At 38.7% G+C, this 13,495-nt stretch overlaps 1 protein-coding gene across 1 annotated transcript; it reads left to right on the top strand.

Moving 5' to 3' along the window:
- Positions 1 to 3,570: 3,570 nt before the first annotated feature.
- Positions 3,571 to 11,674, top strand: LOC112904938 (tigger transposable element-derived protein 4-like). Its single transcript, XM_025976239.1, has 5 exons — positions 3,571 to 4,456; positions 4,509 to 4,933; positions 6,416 to 6,652; positions 11,140 to 11,272; positions 11,586 to 11,674. Exons 1-5 carry the CDS (start codon positions 3,571 to 3,573, stop codon positions 11,672 to 11,674), a joined length of 1,770 nt encoding a protein of 589 aa, XP_025832024.1.
- The last annotated feature ends 1,821 nt before the right edge of the window (positions 11,675 to 13,495 follow it).

Here is a 13,495-nt window from a genome sequence, read left to right as displayed (position 1 = left end):
CATTGAAATCATATCAACTTGCGGCCCCGTCAGAATTATCTCATTATAGTCCCCCCCAGACGAAGAAGATCTTTCAAACCTCCCCCTTCTACTCCACCAAACGTCTCGACTATCGTCGCAGGTGATCTCAATGTCAAGCACGTCTCTTGCGGCAGCCGATATAGTAACAGAAAAGGCATTTCCCTTCCTGCCAACTCTCTTGACTTCGATTTCACAATTGAATCCCCCCAGAACCCCCGAAAGCTAACATCCTCGATAGACTGGCTACATCTCCGCTACACCCTGGAGTCATCTTCTTTTATGTGCACTCAAATTTGTACAATAGAGGAACTCGATGAAGCGGTACACTTCCTTTCAAACGAGTTTACCAGCGCCGTCGAGCGCTCCACGACTCCCCCCCTCTCCTTCAACCCAGCCAATACTCTCCGCGCAGACATTCTTGACCTTTACTAACTTACTTAACTATTACAATTCTTAAGGATTTGGATTTGTTATAAATTATCAACAAAATATGCTAACGCCTTCCCAAACATACATAATTGGTAAATTATTTTCAATTTGCCCAGCAGTTCGNCGTGAGGAGCCGAGTGCATCACTAGCGTCTCACTCTCGCGTCCCCTACCACCTTCCCACTCACTTTTTATTCTTCTGTAGCGCGCTTCTGATTGGTTACTTTCATTAATTAATTACTAATTATCTACTTTACAAAAAAATTTCAAGCATGGATTTTTGGGCTCAGAATTTTTTTCTCTTTCGATCCCAACAATTGGGTGCGCGACTTCTGAGACACCCTGTATAGTTTAACCCGTACCAAGGTTCGTCGACGACAATTCCAGAAAAATATAAGCAGACGGGATTGGGAGCATCAGTTGTATTTCAATATGCCGATATTTTGCAAAAAATGCCTCATCATCTCCATCTATTCTTTGATAACTTCTTTTCATCTTTATCGCTTCTAAAAGAGTTAAAATTGAGGAATATCAAGGCAACTGATACTATACGCGAAAATAGAATCCCTCAATCTCCATTCAGTAATGCAACAGTTCTGAAGAAAAAGGCTAGAGGCTCATTTGAATATAGAATTGCTGACAATGAAATCGCTTTGTGCAAATGGAACAATAGCGTCGTTAGTTTGACCACTAATGCTTGTACAGTTCTTCCGGTATATAAAGTCAAAAGATTTCCTCAGTCTGAGAAAAAGTATGTGTATGTAGATCAGCCAAGACTAATATAGCGAAAAGTTGGGTGGCGTAGACAGTAGTGACCAAAACATAGGCCAATAGGATATAAGAGGTAAGAAGTGGTATTTTCCTTTGTTTTCCCACTGTGTCGACATGGTAGTGCAAAACTCATGGCTCCTTCATAAAAATGATGGTGGTACCTTTAACCAACTACAATTTAGAAGGGATATCGGTACAGAACTATTAAAGTCTCACAAGAGAACGACTAAGAAAAGAACTTCAAAGCTGCCGGAAAACGTACACCAATATACGCTACGTGTGCTGTTTACCACAAAAAACCGAATTTCTTATGTAAAAAATGCAATATCTCTCTTCACCCGAAGTATTGTTTTAGCAATTACTATACTAATAGTTTAGCGTTTGAGTTTAAGTCTTTTGTAATTCGTTTGGATATAATAGATTTACATATTTTTTTGTTGAAGTTTATTTATTTAGTAGCAGCTTTTGAACAGCTGTCCTTTTTTTTGGAAAACTGGAAGACGAAATTTTTTTTGCATTTCTTCCCATTTCATGTGACCTTAATTAACCGTTTTCAAGAAAAAAATACATAAAATACCAAAAAAATAGTTTCAGGGTTATATGGGTGAAAGCTGTGGTATAGATACTGCCAATCAAGAAACGACAGTTACTGCTTTAGCTTCAACTGCCCTAGATTTTTTGCAAAAACGTTATAATAGGGGCGTACTTCATTACACACTCAACTGCTAAAGGTCTGGCGTAGCCTAAGTTTTAGGACCCTCACTTGCTGAAGACGTTCCCGTAAGACGATTCTTAAAGGTCGTTTTTGATTTGAGACCCAGTCTACCCAAGTACAAAAATACCTGGGATCCTTCAGTTGTGTTAAATTACTAAAAAATCAAGTTAACGACAACATTTCCTTAGAACATATAAATCTTATAAACTAACCATGTTATTAGCTCTTGTTTCTGCGCAGAGTGCAGACACTTTCACTTATTAAGCTTGATGATATAAAATCTTCCTCCTTAGAAGTTCAAATATTTGTTCGTAATAGTATTAAAACGTCGGTTCCAAATCAAACACAACCTATTATTTCATTATTGTTTTATAAAGATGATGAAGTCATTTATATGGCTACTATTCTCTTATTTTATATAAATTGAGAAAGAGCCATACCAAACACTGCCTGTAATAAAACTTTATTAATCTTCAAAAACCCTACCGTAATGCTTCATCACAGACAATTTTACGATGGATTCGTAACGTTATGGTTATTGCCGGTATTAATTCAACGAAAAAGTAAAGCGGGTTAATAAGCCGCAACGGGTAATATGCCTCAGTCCGCTTCTAGCTCGTACAAAAGTTTGACGCCGGCGCAGTAATGCACACCTGTTGATGTTTATAAAAAGCAGTACGCGTGTGGTCAATTTGTGTTTTTGATCTGAAAATTTAGCGAATGGTGTCACAAAACCTCAAAAATTTGTTTCAAACCCAATTTGGCAAGAGTTTAATATCAGGTATTAATGATGCGATTTAAATATCAGTATTGGGTAAAGTAAGATGTCTAACCTAACTTTTGCCAAGTTAGTGCTATTTGCGAACGTGTCATTTGCGAACAAATGAGATTTAGTGCCACTTGCGAACAGCAATAAGTAGCCTCGGGTTGACCTAGAAATTATAGTTTCATTTGCGAACAGACAGTAAGTTATTTAGCCTCTGTTATATAGGGGTTCCATCTCTTCGGAGTATATCTTTGGTATAGATAGGTACATCTTCCTCCCGTGCTCGGTTTTTTCCGAAAACAATCCTTTCTTTACTTCAGTAAGAGCCATATCCGGCTTACAAGCATGTGGTGTGAATGACATTACTTCATCACACTTGCTCTTTAACATTCCTTTGCACTGTTATTTTTTCTCTTGAATACATAACCAAGTGATAACACCTTTGCTGTTTTTACGACACTTTCGATATTGATAACCATCGTACACCAAGGAAGGCTTTCCTTTTGATTTTAGAAAAATGCAACGTTAAGCTGTTAAGGTAACAAATCCTGACTTCACTTATTAATGTTATATATTTTGAGAAACCTAACTGTAAATAGGGTTACTACCACCTCTTGTTATTATGTTATTGGTTGATAATTTATTATTACCGAGTTCATTATAGTAATACTACAAATGGCGCAGTAAACGCCATCTGTAGCACGATGCAACATTTTAGGATTACGTATGCTCCAACAAGGTCCACTTGTGTGGATATCTACTNGTTTTAGGCCATAGTGACGTGTGGCATTGAGCGCCTACCGCCTCTATCAATTGTTTTAGTGTTGCGTGTTTACAGTAAATTGAACTTTTGTGTGTGTACAATTGAAATGCTTCCAACAAAGCGTAAGGTGCTCACTGTCGAAGAAAAGATTTCTTTCATCAAATCAATAGAAAATGGCGAAAAACAAACAGATGTTGTTCGACGTACGGGGATTTCCCAGTCGACTGTGGCTACAATTTGGAAGGATAGGAAAAAGTGGCTTGATGCGGGAATAGAAATGGGAACCAAGAAAAAGATTCGTAAACCTCAGTATGACGATTTAGATCGCGCTATTCTACAGTGGTTTAAACAACAGCGTAACAACCACATTCCACTGTCTGGACCTGTAATCAAAGCAAAGGCGGAATTTTATGCTACGGAGCTTGGCATCGCTAACTTTAAGGCATCTGAAGGTTGGCTGAGTAAGTGGAAGCAGCGTCACAACATAAATTACGGGCAGATTAGTGGAGAGGCTCGTGACGTCGACAAAAACATTACAGACGACTGGCTGCAAAAAGTGTGGCCTGGTATGACAGCTCGATATTCGCCAGAAGATATTTTTAACGCTGACGAAACTGGATTATTTTACAAGATGACACCAAACAAAACTTTGAAATTCAAGTCAGAAAAATGTATCGGAGGGAAATTATCAAAAGAAAGGATCACAATTTTGGTGGCAGCTAACATGACAGGTTCAGTAAAAAGAAAACTTCTGGTGATTGGCAAGTCTAAGAATCCACGTTGCTTCAAAAATGTTAAGCGTCTGCCTGTTAATTACCAAGCAAATAAGAGTGCTTGGATGACGTCTCAAATTTTTGAAGAAGAGATTCGAAAATCGGATTGTGAGTTGAAGGGCAAGAAAATTTTACTCTTGGTTGACAAGTGCCCTGCTCACCCTGCAATACCCAATCTCCAGAACATAGAACTTGGATTTTTACCAGCCAACACAACAAGTATCCTTCAGCCTATGGACCAGAGTGTCATAAACTAGGCCAACTATCCTAGATGCTGTACAAATTATCAGCAGAGCATGGGCTGAGGTGACAGAGAAGACAATAAAGCACTCATTCAGGCACGCAGGATGGCTGGAAGACCCAGTACCAACAGAAGACGAAGACGACTTGTCTCTAGTTATTTGGGCCCAACAGTTGGAACTTCCAACAACTTATACGCCAGAGGAGTTACAGGATTACGAAAACATAGACGAGACAGTGGCTACAGCAGCAGGAGTTTCAGACGAGGACATTCTGAATGCTGTTCGTGTTGTTGTTGATGACGAAGATAGTGAGCAAGAGGAAATTGATCCAGAGCCGGAACCAGTCCCAACCCCTCTACAAGCCCTGGAGGCTGCTAAGGTGCTCCGCAAATTCTTTGCTCACCATGAAGAAGAGCCAACTGCGTCAGAGGATGCTTCGCGTCTTGAAGATAAAGTGAGGTCTATGCTTTGGAAGACCAAAAANAGTGGAAATACGGCAACGAGCATTTCACGCCAACTACCCATATATTTACGCTCTAGGACGCCGCCTTCATATTGCGGCTGAGTCGTTTGGTTGTTAAAATGTGAGCCTTTGAAATTTAAGTTGCCATATTCCCCCGCTTTACTCTATGTTTATACCATTGCGGAATAGAGCAACGACAATTATACGTTCCATACCAGGTTATATAAGCTCTAAGTTGCAACCTTCGCGTTGCGACTGGGTTCATTGATTGTTAGAATGTAATCTGTTAAAGTTTAAGTTGCCCTATTCCCCCACTTTACGCTAAAGGCACCTCCCTTCCAGCCTAAATTCTTGACTTCAACCTAACAGTTGAAGCACCCCCTGACCCCACATTCCTCCCTGCCACCCACCATCCCTGGCATTCTTGACATTTTCACGAAAAATGTTACACTTTCCGCCGATCCTATCGTCATAGACGCATTAAGTTTGGACCACCTTCCAGTCCTTATTGAAGTCGACCGCTCAATCCTCAACACCCGAAACCCAACCACGTCACTAGATTGGCTTCACCTTCGTTACACCCTTGAAACATCTTCATTCAAGTGCACTCCAATTCGCACAACAGCGGAACTTGACGAAGCTGTGAATCTCCTGTCAAACAAGATCACCAGCGCAGTCGAGCTCTCCACTACCTACCGACCAACGCCCACCAAAGACAGAACCCTCCCAGTAGACATTCTTGACCTCCTTAAGAGGAAAAACAAGGCGACATCTGCTGAATAAACACCGCATCCCCGCCCACCGTGCAGAGGTAAACGCCCTTCAACGAGAACTAAAAACTCGTCTCACCGAATTCCGCAGCGCATCCTACAACGACTATATCGCTCAGGCAGAAACACACTCCCGAAGCACTTGGAAAGTGATCCGTTCTCTTCGTAACAGAGCCCCCCCCCATCTTCCGTCACTAAAACAAAACGGCCCCACCTATTCCTCAGACGAAGAAAAAGATGCAATCTTTCACAGACAGTGGATCTTGACGACTTTCACAGCCGGTGTCTCACAAGGCTCCAAACTATTCCCCGTTCTGTTTAACCTGTTTTGCGCGGACATGCCCTCCCACACTTCAATTCTGATTGTACGCCCCTAGGGCACAATGGTACACCGGGCTTGAGTACCATTGTTTAGAGAGCGTTCAAAAGTGTCAAAGCGAAAGAAAGCAAACAGTATCTAAGAAAGCGTTTTTTAGCGACAAAGTCGCAAGGTTTTGTACAAAATTGCTAGATAGTGGAAAACCTAACCTCCTCGTGGTCAGGGGCGGAAACCAAGCTGTGGTAACGGGCTTCGACCCGCAATAAAAATCCACAGCAGGGCTAAGTGCGCAAAATCATTCAAACAGCCGTGAAAAAGGGACAGGGAGAAATGAATCCAGAACCCCCGCCTCTAACGCGGGGGTTAACACAACCCTTCACCCAGGGTGAAGCTAAGGCCTCCCCTGGAGGAACACAACAACTCACAAAGAGAAAGAAAATAGGAAGTTCAGATGAAGAACCAGAAATGACTGAAGAAAATGTCGAAAGTAGATACCTCGACATCAACAAATTCATCGACAATGACATGGACCCTGGCAGAAGGCTCCCAAAAATGAGCCTTACTGCGCTAAAAAACAAGATCATGGTATGGGCTCTGGCTCAAGCAGAGCTCCAAGGACAGGTAAAGACCCTTACGGCGGAAAATGAACGTCTAAGGAAGGAACTAGAGAACACCAAAAAAGCAACCCCCACCATGACATACGCAACCGCAAAGGCAACCACCACCAAATTTCAAGACAGGACCCCCAAACAGACAAAAACAAACACTATTTTCATTACAAAAAATGGTGCAGATGGAAAGACAATACAATAGGCATTCACAAAAACCATAAATCCCAGGACAGACAAAATCAAAATAAAGGCGATGAGAACAACAAACAAGGCTTTGATAATAGAAACAGACAGTGAGGCAGACCTTGAGAAAATCATGAACCATGAACAGATTAAAACCCAAATGAAATGTGAGCTACCTAAGAAAAAGAGACCACTCATAATATTATACGACATACCTAGTGGAATGGAAGAGGATGAGATAAAAAACACAATTTATGAGCAAAATCTAGAAAATGAAATGACCAAAGAGGAATTTGAACAACAGTTTACTCTAAGATTCAAAACAGGGCCAAGAGAAAGGGCCACAGTACACCACGTAGCAGAGGTCAATCCAACCCTAAGAAAACGCATAATGGCTCAAAATAGGATCTATGTAGGCTTTCGATCCATAAACGTCAAGGACTACATAGTTGTTCCTAGATGCATAAAATGTCAAGATCTGGGTCACGTACAAAAGCATTGCAATAAAGATAAAATCACATGTGCACATTGTGGCGAGGACGATCACAACAAAGAGGTTTGTAAGAACAAAGAGAAACAACCTGTATGCATACCATGTAAGAAACGAAACAAAAGATGCAATAAACCGCAGAAGGACTGTCAAACATACAAGTTGATGTTGGAACGCACAATACAAAAAACCGATTATGGGAATTGAAGAAAAACAACAAGATAAAACAAAGAACACAACCAATACTCAAGAACAACAAAGTAAAGAACAATCCCTAAATAAGCATAAACCACCAAAAATTAAGAGATAAAATCCGTGCCATACAATTTAAAAAGAATAAAGAATTACAGCAAGGTAATTCTTCAAAGGACAACACAGTAAAACCTGAAATCAATAAAATCCAACATCAACCAGACACACAAAACACAACAACAACAACAAATCCCATGTTTATCTACAGAAACGTAGAAATAAGCATGAAACTAAGTAGATTAGAAGAACCACAATTGCTGACTACGGCTCTCAAACACCTCACCAGAAATATACACCCTAGAGGACGCAGGGTGACCTTCCCCGTTCCGGAGACGGTTGACAGGATTACACTGAGAAGTGCAAATCTTCCAACCGAGCCGGAACAATTAAAACAGTTAGTAGACCAAGTTTTTGAGAGAAGGGGGGAAATGCTGGACCTTAAAGAATTGTATGATCAATTCGTCATGACACATGGAAGAATCACAATAGATCCTACACAGAAATGGCCAATGAGTCATATACACACACGACATCCATCAAGGTAGGACAAATAAACGCCATGCGAAGTGCGATCGTACTACACGAAATAAGGAAGGTCGCAGAAGATGAAGGACTAGACCTTGTATGCATACAAGAACCATTCTCTAGGAACGGCAAAATACCGAGTATGCCCATAACTTCAAACATAATAACTCTGGGAGAAAATCCAATGTCGGCTATTGTGGTGTTCGACAGAAACTTGACAGTCTTATTAATAAAGCAATATAGTGATACGCACTGCACATGCATTGAACCATCCCTACGAAGAATAAGATCTATCGCCGCAAAATATGCACGAACACCCATGATTATTGTGGCGGATGCAAATGCTAAATCGGCCCTTTGGCATAGTTACCGGACAGGTCAGAGAGGGGAGGAATTGGAGGAAGTTGTTCATGAACTTCAACTGGAGGTCGTGAACTGTCCCAACAATCCTCCAACCTACCAAAACAGAGCGGGGGCAACAAGCAACATAGACGTTACCTTGATAAATGGGGAAGCACATGGGAGGGTAGTCCGGTGGAAGGTTGATTCTCATTTCATTTAATTAAAGAACAGAATTCCGATCAAACGGAATACCCCCAGAGGGCTCGATATGACCTGCACAGAACGAATTGGGCCAAACTAAAACAATCATTCCAAAACCTCCTATGGAATATAGAATACCTGGGTAACGTTGACCTCTTCGCCAAACAAATAAACACAAATATCAAGGCAGCTATGAATCTCTCCATTCCACTGATTAAAACAAACAAAAAAGTAAAAAACAACTACAACTTCAATCCATACTCTTAACCCATTTCCCATCTCAACCCTTTCCCCAATCCCCAGCCTTCCAATTTCTCCCCGAGGATGAGCAACCTACAGGGTTTATCTCCCCGCCCGAGGGGTTTTAGACGGTAAGAATCCGACACTACCTCCCTTCAGGGGGTGTCTTTTGAAGATTTCCCCTCCTCGAGTATAATCTAAACAAAAAAAAACAAAACAAAACCTAAAATCAGTTCGAGAATTACCGATGTTAGAAATAGTCATTCCGAACGAATCATTATCTTTTGTAATTTTCTGCTAAATAAAGAAATAGTTACTACAAGGTGTTGTTACTCATCATAGCCTCATTAGTTGGATAATTACCTCTAATTGTGAAGTGAATACATTATGTAATTAAACTATCATTTAAAGTGAGAAGTGTAAAAGTGTGACTAACATGATATTAAATGATCATTATTGTCACCTAGTACTTAGTGATTCACACATAGACCACTTAGTCATCGCACCTTTCACTTGTTTCCTAATGAGTCCGGAGTATCATTAACCAAAACTGCCCTGGTGTCGGAAGAAATTAGAAAGGTATAACCAATCCTTTCATTGTCGGCATATTCATTGAGGTAGCCGACAATACATAAAAAAAGCGACACGAACGGAAGAGGTAGATGAAGATGTCATGAATTCTGCGATGAAGGAAGTCCTTGATAAAATTTCATCTATCAGCAAATCCTCACAAAAATAGTAGTGAAAGTCGCTTAACAAAATTTCATAAGCAAGCAGGGTTCATTTTAAAGGCCACTTTATGGGTGGTGCTCCACAAGGCAGCTAGGAGTTGCTACTAGCTGGATAAATTCCAGTATATTTTTGGAGGTACTAAAACACATCCAGAAAAAACATCGTGCTCTAGATACAAAATTTTATTCTTGAAGAAGAAGTCTCATACGTGGAAATTTGTCTTTCCTACAACCAAAGATGAATGGACCGTTTACATATGAGATGTGGTAAGTATATTGCCGTCATCAATACCTACTTTGACAGTAAGAACAGGTCACATATATAGTTATATTGGATAGTTTAATATTTCCTTTTTTCATAATTTTAAGACCTGTTACTCTTGTAGCGGTTAGTTAAATTTAATATTTTAAATTTATAAATATTATCAAGATATTTGAAAAAATAATGTTATACCTACTAAATGTTTTTCGAGAATGTCATCAGCAGTAAATACCAAGAGTACCACTTGCATTCAAATTCGAAGAACATCATTAGGAGGATTTCCAAACGAAAATAGGTACTGCAAATTTAACATTAAAAGCAATTAAGGTGACAATATCTTCAGTAACAACATCGTCGTTAAAGATTAAAACAGCTTAACAGTGCGGGGGAAAAGAACAATATATATAAAGGCAGAATTTGTAAAGGGTTAGTTAGTAAGTCTTTGCCTTTCTATTGTTACATTTATGCTATTTAATTACGTTTATTTTTGCTGTGTGTTGTACCTGTTATTTATTTTATTGTTCTTTGCTTTCTGTGTTTTTTTGTGTTTAGTGTATTGTGTGATCCAAATTATACTTTTTATTATTTTTTATCGGACTATTCTTTTATTTGTTGTTCTTGTGTTCATTAAACAAAACCCCGATTGATTGCTTTAAATACAAAAAAATATTAATCTACTACATGAAGACTGATTCTATGACTTCAATAAATGACTATAATACATTGAATAAATGGCATTTTCGTGTACTGTATGGAGGTTCCCTACTATGTACGAAAGTGCCCGACACTATGTACAAAGCCACCCCATGGCATGGGTTCTTTCATATCAAAATCGTTTTGTTATAGCCAATAGTTATTATTTTAAAAAGCTCAGAGTAAAAAGTTTACGAATCCTACCTCCTCTCCCATAAACATGTTACATAATAAACAAACAACAAATAGATAATATAAGTAACCCTCTTGGCGCCGTAGGTGGGGTGACAACCCCAGAACTATAAAAGAAAACCCTGTAGAAAATAAGTCAGTTTCCAACTAGTTTCCAAAATAAACGTTTGCTTCTAAGATTGAATATTTTTACTTAAATAAGTGTAATAATCAAACGAAAAGGAAAGTCATTGAAAATGTTGGTTAGTAGAAGCCTTTAAACTTTTAAAAGATCAAATTAAAGACGGACTTGATTACGGAGAAATTCAGACAGAATTCTTGAATAACTTAGAGAGAGCATTCGAAATGATTGAAGAAAAAGCAACGGAAATTGCAGAGATCCACAGGAAGACGATCACGAAGATGGCGGTCTAGAGAATCCACTGAACTTCTTACCTGTTAAAGCTGTGGATGCAACGGAAGATTTTATAAATGCTAAAGGGCTGGTACCAGAAGATGAGCTCGATGAAATGAAAGAAGGTCTAAATGTAGACCAAAAATATATTTTCGATTACATTTGTGAGACAGGCGGCACAGGGAAAAGTTATTTAAATAATACAAAGCTGGGTTAAGAAGCGAATTAATCAGTTAGTTGCAGTAACTACACCCACTGGCATTGCCGCTTTGAAAGTAAACGGTCTAACAATGCATATGCTTCTACAGCTGCTTGTAGAGCACGGAAATTATCACAAGTACACTTCTTTATCAAACCATGTACTGAGTTTTTTAACTGTTAATGAAGTTTCTATAATTTCAAATTTAACACCAATGTACATCTATCTTCGTTTAACAGAAATATATGATACTGGTGACGCTGACGCCGGATGGTTCGGTAAGATTCATTATCATTATTTGACGATCTGCTCCAACTGCCTCCAGTAAGACAACTGTCGCCGTTCGAAAACATAAAGTCGTCTGATATCCTTAATGTTTGGGTTCCCTTAGCGCTCCAAATTTATGGAAAGAACTATTTTCTTATGACGAACTGACTGTAAACATGAGGCAAAAAATTACCAACTTTTCGGCGAAATATTGGTTCGTGTAAGAATGCATATCCTAACAAATCAAGACAGTTGTGTTTTATCTGGTCGACACTTTAAATTAACCGCTAAAAATCAAAACGACCGGCTTAAGGAAATTATAGCTCTAGCAAAGATTAAAGATGTGAACACACTGAAGTTTAATTCTTTTAGGAAAGGAACAGCCAAAAAAGCAAGCGTCCTTTTGCCATTTCACCTCCTACAACTGATGCAGCGATTGAACACCTACAAAGAGTGTATCTGTAAGATTAGATATAGCTAGGAAATCGAGATTTTAAAATTAATAATATTGAAAAGTGGGGCTGGAAGTATTTCAATAACATGTTTATCCCAATAACAATCAATCAATTACCAGCTCCGGATAATTTATTGCAAATGTTATTTTGTAGCTGCTGCTTGTCGGTGTCGGAAGAGTGGTTTATACTGCAGTGTAGCATGTCTACAGAGCAATGAAAATAGTTGGTTTAATACGCCACCGATAATTCAACTAAGTGAAGTCGTAAATAAAAATGTAAAATGTTTAATTAAACAAATACTTTATTAATAATCTTCCGTACTTTTTGTCCCTGATTACTATCTTTGTATAAATATATACATTAACTTAGCAAAAATGGAATTCATCTACTGACCCTGCATAAACATCCACAATCAATCCCACAACAACAAACACCTCGAAAACACTAAGCTTCGAAACGAGGAAAATGAAATAGTCAAATACGACATAGAACTGGAACGTATCAACTACCAGAGCTACCAAGATTCACCCAGACCAACAGGAAGATCAATCTAATCGAACGAAGAGAATAAAAAAAACAGTTTAAACTATTCAATAAACTTCTGTAACTTTATTTTCAAAATTTTTAATTACTTTAAAAATCATTCAAAATTTCAAGTTATCGCAGAGGTGTTACTACTCTAGATTAAGAAATGTCATATAATAAATCAATTATCTGTCACTAATAACCACCCCTCTGCTGTTTACATAAAAATCCGTATATAAGAGAATGGTCTAGCTCTTGTTCTTAACCTAGCATTACATTTATTTTATAAGTTAATTAGTACTCGATAAAGACTTTCGTTATTCAAGGTGATTTAATTGATTCTTACTAATTATTTGTTAAAGGACAAAAGTGCTAATGGTTCATTTCAAGGTGACAACGGCCATAAGTCGGTGAACGGAACGTTCTTAGACTATTATTGTGTGAATGTGTCGATTTCGTGAAATTAGCGTTCATTACGAAACGAGTCAAATCATTAGTCGGCGAACATTTAAATATCATTATCATCTTACAAGAGTAGTCTACTTATTAAGTGAACGTAAGAGCAATGTAATGATAACCAGTTCATCAAGGATAATTATACCGCACCTTTCACTAAGAGTCGGAAGTCTCTTCAAGAGCGCCGTAATCGCAAAAGAGAAAGAGACCTAATTATTGTGGGGATTGCGGATATATTGGGTTGTTCGGAAAGTCATTTCGTTTTTTCCCGACAGAGGATTTTATTGTATTCTTTTGCACCCAATTTCACATTTAAGCCGTATAATTTTTATATGCTTTGAGAGCTCATATAGCAAGGCTTGTGTGTGAAAAATTCCAATTAATTCTACGCAGTAGTTTTTGGTTGGTGCCCTATTAAATATGGAAAGCGATAAGCAGCATTTTCG

This window comes from Agrilus planipennis, unplaced genomic scaffold, assembly GCF_000699045.2.
Source record: "Agrilus planipennis isolate EAB-ADULT unplaced genomic scaffold, Apla_2.0 scaffold336, whole genome shotgun sequence".
NCBI lineage: Eukaryota > Metazoa > Arthropoda > Insecta > Coleoptera > Buprestidae > Agrilus > Agrilus planipennis.
Note: the sequence above shows the minus strand (reverse complement) of the source record. Positions and strands in the feature narration are given on the sequence as shown.